The following is a 16,489-nucleotide window of genomic DNA, read 5'->3' on the forward strand; positions in this document are numbered from 1 at the left end:
TTATACTCCTTGCAACCAGTAGTATCAATTCTGGGCAGTTTGTTTTTCGGAGCATATATGTATAAGACTCTGTGTAAGTGACATATAAATATTTGGCTACGTTTAACAGTTCACCTTCACGATTCGATATTTGGCAGCATATATGCTAAAGCCTTAATAGCGAATCAAAAAGAATTTTATTCTAGGGAATACATGAGATAGGAGAAATAGTGTATCTAAAATAATATTGTAAATTATATTTAAATTTCATGATTTCTTGATTCAAGAAAATAAAATTAATTTCCATAGTTGGCTACTGTAGAATATGGCATAAAAATATTTCTGAGACATAGCTGTATTTAAATTCTGCACACTGTAAATGAACAAGTAACAAGTATCTATCTTTGAAATTCATTGCTAATATTGAAATAGAACAGATTGCCATTAAGTTTCTTAAACTTTTAAGTTACCAGATATTTACAATTAAGATATAATTTGTATCAAAAAAAGGACATTTCAACTGTATCTGCTGCTTTCACTGGGGCTCCGGTGATGGGAGTAACTTCGGTCACTTTCACTGTCAGAACCATAAGATCTACAACTCCTGTATATTAAAAAAGCACATAAAACAGATTTTTAGAGACAGTACAGGCATTTGCAGTTAAAGCTGAAACAAAGCAAAACAAATACACAAAACCACTTTAAAATGTCAACCCTCTGAATTGCTCACCTAGCATCTTTTTTGATGTAAGTGGCTTAAAAAAGCAATACTGATTTGGCACAGCACAGTCGGTGTAGGATGAGTGGTGTACTGACTGTGGTAACACAGTGAATTTTGCAAAAATGTTTTGGGTGATAAATGGTAGGTAGGTTAACATAAAATAAACATCGTATCTTGGGTAATTACTTGAAATTCACTAAGAATAATTTTCCACATTAAAATGAACAACAGGACCTCCCCTGGTGGCGCAGTGGTTGAGTGCTGGGCTGCAAAGCTGCCCGCAGCCTCTGTAGTGCCGGTTCGATCCCCAGCTGCTGGCGAGGGTCCCGCATGGCGCGCAGACCTCTCCTGCTGCGCCCGTGGATCCCCTCAGCAGTGTACTTCGTCAGTCTGCCTATTCTGTTCCCCGCTCTGGTGAATTCTCTCACCCTCCCACGCTTCTGACTGTACCCAGTGCTTGTATAAATAAATACATAAATAAATCTTTAAAAAAATAAAATGAACAACAATTAGTTAGACTGAGGAATTAATTTAGACTGAGGAAGGTGCATGAAAAAAGTTTCATTAAAGATAAGGCAATCAAAATAGGGGTTCACTAAGAGGCGAAGATAAGGGGCAGGGAAAGGAACACTAGGATAATAAGCCAAGAGGACCTGGCTATGGTCATCACTCAGTTATTTTGAAAAATATTTACTGAGAGCCAGTCACTTTACTAGATGCTAGCAGCAAAACAAAAATAGATCAAATATAGTTCCATGGGGATCCTAGATGATACAAAATAAAGGCTAAGACAAGAAGTTAGGAGCAGAAAGGGCCTGAAATAGGCAAAGGCTTGCTCAGAGGCACACAGAGTGGGGTGGGAGTGTTGTGCCTCAAATTTAGCAGTCAGAGAGGGTTTTCCAGAGGCGATGGGTACAATGGAGAACTGCAGGCCCAAGGGGGTCACTTCAAGAGGCAGGAAGGGAGATGATATGTTTCTAGTCAGAAGAAAGGTTCTAGTAAATTCAAGGAGAGAGGATAGAAAAGTTCCACCTGGAATTGGTTGGTAGAGAGGACATGTGTGCTAAGGAGTCTAGACCTGCCCCTTAAGGCAGTGGAGAGTTCTTGAAAAGTTTCAAACAACAGATCACACTGATATTCTACAAGGATCATTGTAGTCATGATGGATGCAAGGTAAGACTGGAAGCCACCAGAAAAGGGACATTAGAAAAAGTCACCAATAAACACTTTTGCAGTAGTACCCAAAATGTTATAAAATATATAATATCTATAGATATCTATAATATATAAAAAATGTTTACTAAATAATTGAGAAGATACAAATCAATCCTGCTGCTGAATTGACTGACATGTTATTATGATTTACATTTTTTATTTAAAAAACTGACAAACTGGGCCTCCCTGGTGGCGCAGCGGTTGAGCGCTGGGTTGCGAAGCTGCCCGCAGCCTCTGTAGCGCCGGTTCGATCCCTGGCTGCTTCCTGGCCACCAGAGAAGGGTCCCACATGGCGCGCAGACCTCTCCTGCCGCCCGCTGCTCCCCTCAGCAGTGTACTTCGTCAGTCTGCCTGTTCTACTCTCCACTCTGGCTCTGGTGAATTCTCTCACCCTCCCGCACTTCTGACTGTACCCAATGCTTGTATAAAATAAATAAATAAATCTTTAAAAAGAAAAAAAAAAGAAAAAGCTAAAGACCTACAATTTCAAGCATGGAAACTTAATCATTTGAAAACAAACAAACAAACAAAAAAAAACCCCAAAAACTGACAAACTGGCTTTTCCATTTCTAGCAACTAGCCTTATTTAAAGACTTTATTTCTTTATTCCTTAAAAAGAAATGTCTTTCCAAGGACATATGAATATATAAAAATCCATTTTAAATTTAAAAAACAACCCAAAACATTACCTGGCAACTCTTACTACAAAGGCTACTCTTAGTAGCTGCCCATGAGCTGTTGAAATTCAAGAATAGACAGAAGCATCTCTGTCCTAAGATGATTATGTGTTCTCTTCTAGTTTATCACCTGGCCCGCCAAGTGCCCACAGTAATCTGCAGTGCTCAGAAGGAGACACCCACCTGGATCGCCTATTATAACTTCTGCCTCGGCGGTAACTGTCACTCCTCTGGCTTCTACTTCGACTCCAACTCCTGCTGTAGTAGCTATCGTAAGTGTAGGACCTGCTTTAACAGCAACAACAAACACTTGTTTTCCAATTCAAACATTCATATATTACATTTCTTTTTAGGATCTTAAGAGTATTCTAGCTTAGAACATAGGCATTATGTAACAACTTGAGGATACATCTGCATAGTAAGTAGTGGAAAACATTTAACAATTGCCCAAAGTCAGACTTATCATATTAAACAGAAAACTGTTATTTATTTTTTGCATTGAAAAATGTCGTAAAATAAGCACTGAGTTGTATGAATTAGGTTGATCTTATTAGTCATTATATTAAATAAACACCTGCTATTATAATCTGACATCAGTTGTCACGTGACACTGGAGTCTAACGGGCCAATAGGTAAAAACTATCAAAAAGACCTCATTTAGAAAGGATATGATTTCGAGAGATAAATACATCTATTTAAATTATTCAATAAAATACAACACTTTTTAAAGGGGAATTAATGAAGGGTTTAATAAATAAAGGCCTTTTTAATTTTGCCCCCACAAGTAGTTACCCAACCTCTGTCCATACCTGGATCGACTGTGGAGATCGTAAGAGCTGCTCCTGGATCTGCTCCTACTGGATGTCCTAGTAGTAACCACATGAAGAATCATCATCTTGTGGATCAGGACAGGACAGGTGGTATCAAAAAATGTAGGCATTTCTTTGCCCATCAAGGAGAAGGCACAATGAATTCTAATAGCTATAGTTATCTTATTTTTATACCAAAGCATAAATTTATAAATTTTAAAGCATGTTTAATAAGAAAAAATTCACTTTCTGCAGGTCTGCTAGGAGGTACACATTAAGAAAGTCACTGGGAGGCTCTAACTAGATGGGGAGGGGAAAGGTCTGCACAGGCAGGACACGTAGACATAACATGAAGCTGCAGCAGTGGAAAATACCTGAGAGGCAAAAGAGGGAAAGAAGATGGAAGAACTAGAAACCAGGGTTCTCCAACTTTGGTCCCATTTCCCAACAATCCTCCTATCTCAGCCTCCAGCCCAAGTCAAGAGGTGACTGCAGAGGGGAACGCAGGTTAAGGAATATGCAGTGGGGTGAGGTAAGGGAGGGAAGGCAGTAGTTAGAGCATCTCTTACATATTTCTACTTCTCATTCCTCACTTTGATTAGATGCCATCCTGAGAATAGCCATTAAGAAGCCAATAGTTTTTCAAAGAAAGGGTCAGATGAGGAAACAGGCCAGTCTAGCTTTTAGCAGTGACAAGACTCTTCTCAACAGCTGCCCCACTCTACCTGTGCAGGCCTTGAGCAGTAGGGAGGGTGCATCCCCACACTCACCTATGACTTTTGTAGCTGCGGTAGGAACTGCTCCGGCTTCTTGTGCGCCCTCTGCTGTACCACCCTCTGCTCCGACTCCTAGAGTAGCTTCTGGATCTAAATTAAAAGCAGAAAAAATGTAATTATATTAATTAACAGTGTTGTTAAAATTAATTGCTGGTAGGAAGGAAGGGGGAAACACAAGAAAGGTTTTTGGAAAGGTCTCACTAAGTCCTCACAGTGCATGTGACAACGAAAGAGAATGAGGCTTTATATGGAATAGAATTAGAAAAATAGAAAAGGCTGGCACAGGTATGTTCATAAGAACCCTATTTTTAGTAACAAATGAGGAAATAATCTAAATATCCATTAACAGTAGATGGATTAAAAAAAATCAAAGCAGAGAGAAGTTGAAATATTCCTAGGTAGGAAACTGAACTAGAGAGATAGCTTTGGAAGAAAGAGCTATAAAGGGTGAAAGAGCCTGATAGCTATAAAGGAAAAAAAATGAAAGATTCTTACTGTATTTTAAGTTCAAATGATGAAAATGAAGTACAATATACTTATTGGTATGACGTAAAACCATGAAATATTTACAAGGAAAAGTAAACAAATCATTATTCTTATTACCATCACCAAGTTTTTGTTTTTAAAAATTCTCATGCTCTGCACCAATATAGTCTACGAAGATAAAAGTTAAGATACAGCCTGAACCAAAGAAAATACAAAATTTAAAGCCTACTGCTTTTACCCTTTCTTCCCCTTACTACAAGTCGCGCCTTGGGCATCTCTGGCTCCCACCTTCCATATGTGTAAAATGGTGGGTTAGAATCAAGTCCCCTATATTCTGTAATTTCAGGATCCCTGCTAAGGCATCACTAACAGGCAAGAGAGCAGCCTCACACCTTTAAAGATGAACTCGTCACCTATCATGGTAGCTCATTTCTACTGCCAGAGAGCTTGAACGGAGAGCTCGTTTTTTCATATTGAGTCCAAATTTCTTACCCTGAAATCACTCCCCATTTATCCTCAATCTGCTCTCTGAGTCACACAGCACAAGACTTCTCTTTATTCCTTCCAGATATTTGGAAATAGTGATCTGGTCCTAATTCTGATGTTCTTTCAGGCTAAACTCTAACAGACCCTCCTTCTGAAGAAAAAAAGGAAGGAATATTATTGCTCACCGATAAGATGATGTGGAACTTCGTGATCGACTTCTTGAGCGACTATAGGAGACAGACCTTGTTCTGTGTCTTGACTTGGTTTCAGATTTACTTCGAGATCTACTTGGACTTCTGGACTGACTATCACCATCCCGACTAGGTGTCTGCTCATCACTTGAACTCTCCTGATTTCTGGGTCTCCGGTTTAAGCGAGCTGTCTTTCTTACTTCATCAAAGAGAGACCCAGGCCGAACTTTATTTTTGCTTTTAATTTCTATTCTCAAGCCTTGTGGTTTTATTTCAGGCACAGTAGTCAATGCCTTAACTTCCACAGCACTGGACGCGGTAGCAGTCGGTGCTGCCAGGTTTCCTACGCCCTGTAGGGGTTTCCATTTATTATCCATGAGGCTGATCTGGCTCTTTTCAGTCCCCTCCCTCTTCACAGTGCTTTCTCCAGCACTGCTGTCCGGTTTCCCCACTTCCCCCGCTGCTTTGCTGTCAGAGGTACTGCTTTCCTGTTTTAGCACCTCTGCCTCAGGGGATTCCCTTTGCTTGTCCTGCTTTAGAACAATGCTTGTATCTGTGCTGGCAAGCCTTGAGTTTCCCAGAGGAGAAGTCCCTTCTACTTTTGCTGGGGAGCTCCTGTCAGGAGTGCAAATCTCCATGTTGTCATCTGTTTGAAGCACATCCTCCACTCTGCTGGGGACACTTTCTTCAATATGCTGAATGTCTGGGGGAGAAGTGGCTACATGTTCCTCAGTATTTACGGCTCTGGGAGAAGTGCTCAGTTTACTATCATCTTTAGCATGCTGATCAGTATTTGATGAAATTGTCATATTATGCTTGGCTGGAAGGTTGCCATCTTCACAGGATTTCTCAGTTTGGGGAATATTTTCTTTTATGGTTTCAGTGTTTTCAAAAACTTGTTTTTTTTCTTTTGACTGCTGAGTAACTTGCTTTTCATTAACCTCCTCCTCCTCCTCTTCACCAAATTCTAGTGGAGGCTGCCAGTGAAATGCTTGTTTTCGTTTTGGAGGTTTGTGCTTTTTGTCTTTTTTCCCTTTCAATTTTTCTTTCACTTTTTTGCTGTGGTCCCTTTTAAGATTTTCCCTTGATACGTGTTTGTGCCTCCGTTGCTTTTCTCTCTTATTTTCTGAATTTGAACAGGAATCCTCAGAAACAGAGCTTGATGAATGCTGTTTGCCCGATTTCCAAGTGCCATTACTATCAGGCAATGAAGCACTTGCTGCAGACTTTGCTGTGGGTTTGCCTTTGATGTGAATTTCACCAAACTCTGATTCCGAATCTGATGTGGCCTCACCTTCCTCTTTATCGGAAGATTGCCGGGAATCATTTTTACTGTTCTTCATTACATCTCGTTCTGAATTTGACTCAGAGTCCCATTTACTCCCAGCATAATTCTTTCTTTTGGGCCTACTGGCATTTCTAAAGTGATCAGAAAGATTCTCTTTCAGAGTTCTTTTTTTTGAACAGGAGCATTCCCGTTCAGACTTGGGTTTCTCTTCATCTCTGTTTTTCTCTGGTTTATTATTCATTTCCATGGGAGTCTGCTTCTCTTTTTCCTGGGTGGACTGTGTAACCTGAACACTTGACTGTTCACTGTCTGAAGAATAATCTAAAGATGACCTGCTTTCACTATACTTTCTCTGACAGGAAGACTTGTCTCTGCCTTTGACATATTTATTGCCAAGTGTCTTCTCAGAGCTGCTGCTACGCCTCTTATTTGAAGTGTTATTTTTTTCCCCACTGGATTTAAATTTTCTCTTTGCTCGTCTTCCATTATCACTGCTATCAGAGGAGTATGAAGAGGATCTACTACTCTGTGAGTGATCGCTGTACTTATTTCGTGAGTGAGACCTAGATGAGGGAGATCGAGATCTTGAATGTGAACTAGCTAGACTTTGAGATCTTGTGTATGATCTGGAATAAGATCTACTCCTAGAAGATCTGCTCCTAGACCTTGGTGAACTCTCTGAACTTCTATCACTGTATTTTGAATAAGCACTCCGATCACTTTCTGAATTCTTTCCTCTTTTATGGTAGGTTGATGAACTACCAATCTCTTTAATATTTGTTGAACTGTAAGTGCTTTGGATAGGCAGCAAATGGGTTGTTTTAGCTTTCATTTCTTGAATTCGCTCATAAGAGGGCTTCCAGGGCTTCTGTCCAGGCTTCCATCTTGAAGGAGGGGGACTGTCACTCAGTGGTATTACAGGAATGTTTTCGGCCACCACTGGCTGCACTACAACATTTTCATTTTTTGGCACAGTTGCTCTTAAAGGTTCTGTTTTAACTGGTTTATTTTCACTTAACTGAGGGGCTGTCCTTCTTGGTGACTTTGAAGCTGTCCTTTGGTGCCCTGACTTGGAACTAGATCTGGACTTTGATCTACTTCGAGAATGTGATGAAGATTTTGATGGAGTCCTTGATCTTGAGCTTCCTCTAGAAGAAGACTGGGAGTGAGATTTCGACCTATATGAGTCTCTGCTAGAGTGGGATGAAGAGCTCTGGTCATCCTTATCAGATTTAGACCAATCCCTCTTTGATGAATGATGAGATGATGATGAGGAGGAACGAGATCTCCTTTCTCTATCACAAGAGGGTTTCATTCGTCGGGTGGAAGATTTTGAGGATTCTATGTCAGAGGGTACAATAATCCTCCTCTTCTTAGTCTGTTTGTGTCTTCTACAATGCTTCTGTTTTTTAGCTTTCTTTTTATGCTTAACTTTTTTCTCTTTTCTGCGTTTTTTATGATGACCATCAGAGTGTTTTGCTGTACTAAGATCAGAGTAATTTCCATTATAGGACCATGATCTGGATCTCTGGGACAAGCTTCTTTCATCCCATCGGCTTGAACAAGGGTCACTTAACCTATAGAAAAGAACATAATAATATGCGTGCAGTTATATATAAGCATGTTTTCTATGCCTTAAAATTACAATATGTCTGTTGTCAAAACAAATGTATTGATAAACCTAGGTAACAACAGAGTATTGACTCCATCAACACTTTAAGCACATGTAGGAAAAATAAATCAAACTGATAAGCCTGATCTTGACCTTATACTTTCACAGAGACACAATGACATCTACCAACAGATTCACTTGCAAAAGGACTTTTTCAAAACTAAGCAAAGAAATCCAAATTTGATACTAACTGGTTTTGAAATCTAAACTAATCACAAGAGCATTGTTGACATAAAAGTTCCTGGCTGTGATTTGCTTATAGCCCTCTGTGCCTCCAGGAAGTTTTTGAGGGAGAGTCAAATCAAGTTCCCAAACAATTCTGTTGATTCTCTGCAGATACAGAATAGTTGCCTGGACTTTAAGAGAAGCCTCTTTTTCTTAAGAAGTAAGCATAACTACCAATTTATCTCACCCCCATAGAGGTAATAAAAACTTTCTCCTGAAGTTTTAGTTAAACCACCTATTACAGAAATTATACATGAATATTACAAGAAAAGTGCAAGGAAAAAAAAAGTATAAGAAAACAGATGTAGGCATTACAATCTTAGTGTCAGGGCTCAAAATTGAGAATTCTTAGTACCACTGTTTCTAAACCACTTTCACACAACAGATGCATACCTATTCCTCCCTCTTCCAATTTCAAACTGTACTGCTAGACACCCAGATTAAAAAAAGAATTCTACCATGAACAATTATACATACACTGATGTATATGAATATACATTGGTATAAGTTTCACTAACTATTCTGGGGTCAGTTCATTTTTAAAATAGATATTCCGATGTGGATGTCAATGAGGATTAAGAGATATGTACACTTCTAAAAAAGCAACAGTCCCTGGGGTTGTTAATGCCTACGCTAGATATAGGTTTTCCTATCATTTATCAGTGACTAAAAGACATGTCCAGGAAAGAATCTGCTATATAATGTTAACTTCTGGTTATTACTAAAATTGAGTAAGAAATTTAGTAGGTTTATAGTCTTCTAAAGAATAGGAGTGTTTTTACTCAAAGTTCTTACTTATCTCCTTTACTCCATTTTTCTCCACTAGGTGGCCTGTATGCTCGTAATCTCTGCATTTCCTCTTTCCAGTGAGGAGGCGTTTCACTGCTATCATCATCATCTGATTCAGAGCAGGATCTTGATCTTGGAGGTGTGTGATAGCGCTTTAAAAACAAATGAATAGCTATTTTTAAAATACCTCTCATTTACAGTCATTTATAGGACAGAGCTAGATATAAGACCCAAGCTCAAACCCCATTCAAAGGCACCAATGACTGAAATACAGAAGGTATATAAAGTTAATTTGAGCATAAGGGACTCAAAGAAAGGGGAAAAGACTAAAATTCACCAGTAACCACACATGAAAATTTCCTCTTTGAGTTACACTGGTTACATTTATTAGTCTACTTTAGTGAACATCCTAAGTTTCTCAACCCACTCAAGTTCATTTCACAATTTCATTTCAAACATAGCAGTAAACTGACAACAAACAGCAGTACCATCGCACACAATTAGCTCTCTGAAGAGAGTCTGAACTATACCTAAAAATCAAAGCTAGGGTCTTACTTATAGACATTTTACTGCTTAGAATAATATTTTGAATTGAGGCAACACTGGTTTACAGCATATTTTGTGTTTTAGGGGGATAGGATTTCCCTCTTCAGGTGTTGTTACCACACCACTCCCACCACCAAGATACCCACAGTCCTCCACCATAGTCCACTGTGCTCCCTCTTTACTTTTGTCATCTCCCCTCCCTAAATAAGTGGTTTTTAAAAAGAAAAGTCTTAACACATATAACACATACAATTGTGCCTCTTCCTTTAATCTTCCGTCCAGATTTTGATACAGAAGGTTTTTGATCACTTAGAACAGGTGTAACATCAAGAATCTTCCTGAAAAGAGTAAAATTAAAAATAAGCAAATGCTAGACAGTTTTCTCAATGTTTAAATGCAGAATAAGATCCTCTAGTAGGAAAAAAATTCACTGAGATTTGTAGAATGAGACCCTCCACATAATCTATTTTTCTAAGCAAACCCTTTAAATGCCCAACTTAGGGGAAAAATATGACCCAATTGGACAGAAATACACAATACTAGCACCTATTATTTTAAGTACAGTATTACTTTTAAACAAAATCCTTTTATAGATGTCTTTTTTCAAAATAGTGTTCAAAGGGAATCCTGATATACTCCTGCTCTGCAGGGAGCAGAGCAGGCAGAAGGACCGAAGTACACTGCTGAGGGGAGCAGCGGGCGGCAGGAGAGGTCTGCGTACCATGAGGGACCCTCCTCTGGTGGCTGGGGAGCAGCCGGGGATTGAACCGGCGCTGCAGAGGCTGCGGGCAGCTTCGTAACCCAGCGCTCAACCGCTGCGCCACTGGGGAGGCCCTCCATGAAGTCTTTTCATACTTCAGTTTGTTTTGTGTCTGTTATTATTACCATAATGGCTTGCTTTTACTGAATATTTACTATTGTGTGAGGCATTATGATAATAAGGATTCACAAAAGTATCTTTTAGTGGGGTTAAATATTCATTAATATTGGCCATTTCAGCCATATTTAAGTGTACAATTATATTCAACGATATACAGCTATCAATACAACTTTTCCAAAAATTTTCATCATCCCAACAAAAACTCTACCCATTAAGCATAACTCTCCATCCTTCCTCATTCCATCAGCCTCTGGTAACCTCTAGCTTATGGCTGAATAACAGTCCATTGTAGGTAGAGATCATATTTTATTTATCCATTCATCTGTTGATGGACACTAGGGTTGTTTCCACTGTTTTGCTATTGTGAATAATGTTGCAATAAACATTATCATTCAAATATCTATGAGTCTATTTCAATTCTTTTTTTAAAAAGATTTATTTATTTATGCATACAAGAGCTGGGGTACAGGCCAGAGGTGTGGGGGGTGAGAGGATTCACAGGAATGGGGAACTGAACAGGCAGATTGACTGAAATACACTGCCGAGGGGAGAAGCGGGTGAGTCAGGAGAGGTCTGCTGTGCCATGTGGGTTGCTCCCTGGCTGGCCGGGGTTTGAACTTGTGCTGCAGAGGCTGCAGATAGCTTCATAGGTTGCGTCTTAACCCCCTGCGCACCAGGGAGGCCCTATTTTCAATTTTTTTGGATATATACCTAGGAGTGGAGTTGCTGGGTTACATGGTAAATCTATGTTTAACTTTTTGAGGAATGACTAAACTGTTTTTCATAACGGTGGTATCATTTTCATACTCCTACCAGCAACGTATGACCATCTCAATTTCTCTATACCCTTAGCAACATAGTTTTTTTGGTTGTTTTTTTTTTTTTGTCTTTTTATTATGGCCATCCTACTAGCACAAAAGTAATAATCTCACTGTGGGTTTGATTTGCATTTCCCTAAATGACTAATGATGTTAAGCATCTTTTCATGTGCTTACTGGTAATTTGTATATCTTTTTTTGAAAACTATTCAAGTGTTTTGCCCATTTGAGTTGTCTCTTTTCTATCGTTGCTTGTGTTTTTGGTGCCAAATTATAAGCATACAATGCCAAATCCAAGGTCATGAAGATTTATCCCTATGTATTCTTCTAAGTTTTAAGGTTTTAGTTCTTTAGATTGTTGACCTAATTTGGGCTAATTTTTGTATATGATGTGAAGTAGAGGGTCCAACCTCATTCTTTTGCATGTGGTAATCCAATTGTCTATCCTTTCTCCACTGAATGGTTTTGGCAATATCAGTTGGTCACAGATGTGTGGATCCACTTCTCAGTTCTATTCTAATGATCTATCTATTCTTATGCCAATATCACACCGCTTTGCAGTGAGAGTTTTAGAATCAGGAAGTATGATTTCTCCAACTCTGCCCTTTTTCAAGATTATCTGGCTATTCAGGAGCCCCTCTTACAATTCCATATGGATTTGGGCATTGACTTTTCCATTCAGCAAACAAGACTTGGAATTTGATAGGGTTTACAATGAATCTATAACTTGCTTTGAATAGTAATGACATATTAGCAATATTAAGTTTTCTTAATATCTTAATATTTTCTTAATATCTCAATCTAAGAATGCAGACAGAATGTCTTTTAATTTTGAGCAATATTTTATAATTTCCATTACACAAGTCTTTCAACCCCCTTGATTAAATTTATTCCTAAGTATTCCTAAGATGTTATTTTAAATGAAATTGCTTTCTTAAATTTCCTTTTCAGATTATTCACTGCTGCATTAATAAGCATTTTAATAGCTCATTAACTGTCACAACATTATGAGGTAGATACTACTATCATCTTTATTTTACAGAAAAGGAATTTAAAGATTTTTGCCTAAGATCACAGGAAGAAATGAAACTTCATTCTTATAACCACTGCATAAAGTTTTCTGAGGTCCCAAGGATCTGGCTCCAGATGAAACAGTTAACACAGAAAATCTTAACTATAAAAGTATATTATAGTTTCCTCAGTCATTTCATATTTATGACATCACTTGATCCACACTAGTTAAGTAGGTATATTTGGTAGGCAACTGCTAGTCCCATTTACCTCATGAAGGAAAAAAACACATAATGCCAAATGACTTGCCTAACAGGTTATCAGCAAGAATTGATGCTTACCTAGGACACTCTTCTATTCTGATCTAATGCTGCCTCCTCCACATCCTACTTACAACATTGATTTATTTGTTGCATGGCTCAGAAACTGGCATTTTAAAAAGCTTGCCAATTTACTCTAAAGTACAGCTGAGATTGAGAACAAATAAATAGAGTAAGAGTGGAACCTAGCTTCTGCTAAGCAAATTATAAGTGATAATGATTTTTACTGCTGGTACATCAGTAAGATGGCTAAGTTATGGCTGGCAATTCTTATTTTATCCTTGGATATGAAGAGTTCTTAAAGCACATTTAATTCTATCTCCAAAACAACTGATTAAAGTATCAAAGGCGGGCCTCCCTGGTGGCACAGGCAGTTGAGCACAGTGCTGTGAAGCTGGCCGCAGTCTCTGCAGCGCGGGTTCGATCCCGGCTGGTCGGGGAGATACCCACATGGCACGGCAGACCTCTCCTGTCTCACCCACTGCTCCCTTCAGCAGTGTATTTCAGTCATTCTGCCTGTTCTGTTACCCGCTCTGTCTCTAGTGAATCCTCTCATCCTCCCGCACATCTGGCCTGTACCCCGATTCTTGTATGCACGAATAAATAAATCTTTTAAAAAAATAAAGTATCAAAGGCCCTAATAGATCAATTTTGTCATTTTTGTATGACACAACTACAGCCGATTATGATTTACAATAATTCTGCATAACTTCCAAAGATGTTATATGAACAAAGAAAAGTGATGACCAAAAAAATATATTACTAATAATCAATTGTAAGTGCACTTACACTTACACTGGTATAAACTACCTTAACAACACCAGATAGCAGGGGTTGACAAAATTTTTCTGTAAGGAGTCCAAAATAAAGAATTAAGGTTATTATGTAGAAAAAGAAAGTTTTCACAAATGTTTTATCAAATTCAAAATATACCTGATTATCACTTTTTCTAATACAGACATACTAATGAAAGAAATGTAATTCTTTTCTGAATTACACTTAATTAGGGTTCATAGTGTTCCCTAGCAAAATAGATAGTACTCTCCTACTGCAGATCTGTAATGCAATTTTACATATTTCATCTTTGAAAATATCTTTTCACATAGATGAGTTATATACATAGTATTTGAAATACTGGGAAAGTTGTAACTGCATAGCGCCCAAACTGTTGTGTAGGGCACTAAAGAACAGTATAAAGCAATAAAAGTACCACAAACTGTTGCAGCTACTCAGTTCTGCTATGGTAGCACCAAAAATGGAGGAAACAAATAATGCACAAACAAATGTGACTGTGTTCCAGTAAAACTGTATTTATGGACATTGAAACTGGAATTCATAGAATTTTCACATATCAAATTCATTCTTTTTTTGATTATTTTCCCCACAACCAAGTTAACAGTAACTTTATAATACTAATATTAATATTCCCAGTCACCACTGCAAATAATTTTGGCAATTCAAACTGGGAGATGTATTTTATCACTCATTTAGATACAAACAGTTTAATTAATTCCCTATTCTGACAACCAAATATCTCACTCTAATTCTGAAAGGTAAAGAAAACAGGTAATGAAATCTTTCCAGACCTTTAATAAGAAACTTTGCCCTTGACCAATTTGCCCAACTCATTTCCCTACCAGCAGAATGTGAATTCTGAAAAGCAGGGTGTGGGTCATTCATTATTCTGGTATGTCCCACAGCATTTTTCAAACTGCTTTGACACTTTGGCTCATATTCAATAAATGAGTATGCGACTGCAACGAGCTAACAAAATCATCAATCAGAAAAACAAAAACATACAGATTAATTATTCTACTTACGGTTCAGGTTCCACCGTGACAAGAGGCATATCTCTTCTTAGTAAAAATCTATTTTCGGGCACTGGAGGAATCTCTTCTGGGCGAACCACAGGTTTTTCTCTTTTAGCATTTGAATCAGCTGACCTTTTTTCATTGGTATCACTCCTCTCAGAGCGTCTTAGAGAAAACAAACCAAATCACTGATCAAGACTGTAATATTACATTTATAAAAGCATATAAAATTAGATGTTAAAACAGCAAAGCTGCTCTTACAAATCAGCTAAAAAGATTATACAATTTTCTCTAAGAAAATAACCCAGTAAAAAGCCCATAGTATTAAAATTCTAATATGAAAGTAGTCAATTCTAATTTTCTTCTAAGAGTTTCAGGGATTTTTACATGCAAACACATAAGTCTTGTGTTATCCCTAGATTTGCCAGATTTCAATTTAAAGTCTAAAAAAGGCCTTTGTTTTTCAACAACAGATAATAAAGTTTATGGAATTACATACTTACCCCATTCCAGGATGTTTGCTTTTTTTAGGTAACACTATGCTGGTGTTTCACACTTACCCTTTTGGGCTCATTGCATGCTTATTTCTTGGCTCTTCTGAACTGTTTATTTCCTTCCTTCTCTTTTTAGAATGTTTAACTTTTGGTCTCTTCTTATGTTTCCTTCTTCTGCTTCTCTCATGGTCAATTTCACTTTCTGAAGATGATTCTGAAGAGGATGAGGAATTGGAAGAGGAATCCGAGTCTTCTGAATGAGTTGGTTTCTTCCTTTTTTTCTCAAAAACTTTCAAGAAATATTAACGAAAGTATTAGTACTGGATTTCAGTACAAACCTTTCAGAGCAAAAACTGTGATAACTGAGTATCATAAAACATGCTTTATGTATTACTATAAACTAAAAATTCAAGTGCTTTTTTTCAAGTTCATAATACAATCTGCTGGTGAGATTATAAGGTGACAAAGCCCTTGCCCTCATGAAATCTTTATTATAGTTGGTTTAGATAAGAAAATAAGTAATAACTGTATAAAATCACAAATGATAAGTACTAAAACAAAGTAAAACTAAAAGGAGTGTCAGGAGAACCAGGGAGAGTCAGGTGAAGTTTAGGTTGATATTTGAGCAGAGACCTAAAGGGAACAAGGAAAGTAGGCTATGTGAAGTAAGTCCAAAGGAGAAAGAAAAATACTGAACTGTGTCTCTTATATGTGGAATACAGAGAAACTAATACAGACAGAGGCAAAACAACAACAAATCCCAGAAAGTTCACTACAAAACTTAGGCTACCAGAAAGGTTAGAACGAAGTGGGGAAAAGGTACAATGGATTATGGTGGTCAACTAAAGGGTGGCTTGATGGGTAACGTTACCTGAAAGGAAAGATAAATCAGTGTTACCCCAATAAAAAAAAAAAAAAAAAAAAACCTGAATGAAGAATGTTGCAGATAGATGGAACAGCCAGCACAAAGTCCCCCAAGAGTTTGGCATGTCTGAAATAAGGGTCACCATGGCTAGAAGACCATGAATGAGGTGACAGAAATAGCAGAAAGTCAGGCTGCTTTATAAACCATTGTAAAGATTTCTGAGAGTTGTTAGAGAGGATGATTCTGGTTACTGTTTATGGCCAAAGGTACAAGCAAAGAGATCAAGTAGGAGGCTATTGCTGCTAAAAAAAGATTATAGAGGAGCAAGGAAAGAGGCAAAGTCAACAGTTATAAGGCAACTGCAATAGTCCAGGCATGAGATATTGATGGTTAGGGCCAAGCTCGTAGCAGTGGAAATAAAGATTTGTGA

At 38.0% G+C, this 16,489-nt stretch overlaps 1 protein-coding gene across 2 annotated transcripts in view; it reads right to left on the reverse strand.

Moving 5' to 3' along the window:
* Positions 1–495: 495 nt before the first annotated feature.
* The window catches only part of NKTR (natural killer cell triggering receptor), a gene marked incomplete at both ends in the record, with an annotated part of 48,349 nt that continues 32,355 nt past the window's right edge, over positions 496–16,489 (reverse strand). Inside the window, 9 exons of one of the 2 annotated variants that reach the window (XM_084246760.1) lie at positions 496–583; positions 2,776–2,877; positions 3,402–3,458; positions 4,172–4,267; positions 5,335–8,205; positions 9,321–9,466; positions 10,111–10,198; positions 14,710–14,865; positions 15,261–15,483. In XM_084246760.1, coding sequence (XP_084102886.1) covers positions 496–583; positions 2,776–2,877; positions 3,402–3,458; positions 4,172–4,267; positions 5,335–8,205; positions 9,321–9,466; positions 10,111–10,198; positions 14,710–14,865; positions 15,261–15,483 — 3,827 coding nt within the window. Of the gene's footprint in view, positions 584–2,775; positions 2,881–3,401; positions 3,459–4,171; positions 4,268–5,334; positions 8,206–9,320; positions 9,467–10,110; positions 10,199–14,709; positions 14,866–15,260; positions 15,484–16,489 lie in introns of both variants that reach the window. The other variant, XM_084246759.1, reaches the window with a different exon arrangement.

The sequence above is a fragment of the Talpa europaea genome, assembly GCF_964194135.1.
Source record: "Talpa europaea genome assembly, chromosome: 11".
NCBI classification, from domain to species: domain Eukaryota; kingdom Metazoa; phylum Chordata; class Mammalia; order Eulipotyphla; family Talpidae; genus Talpa; species Talpa europaea.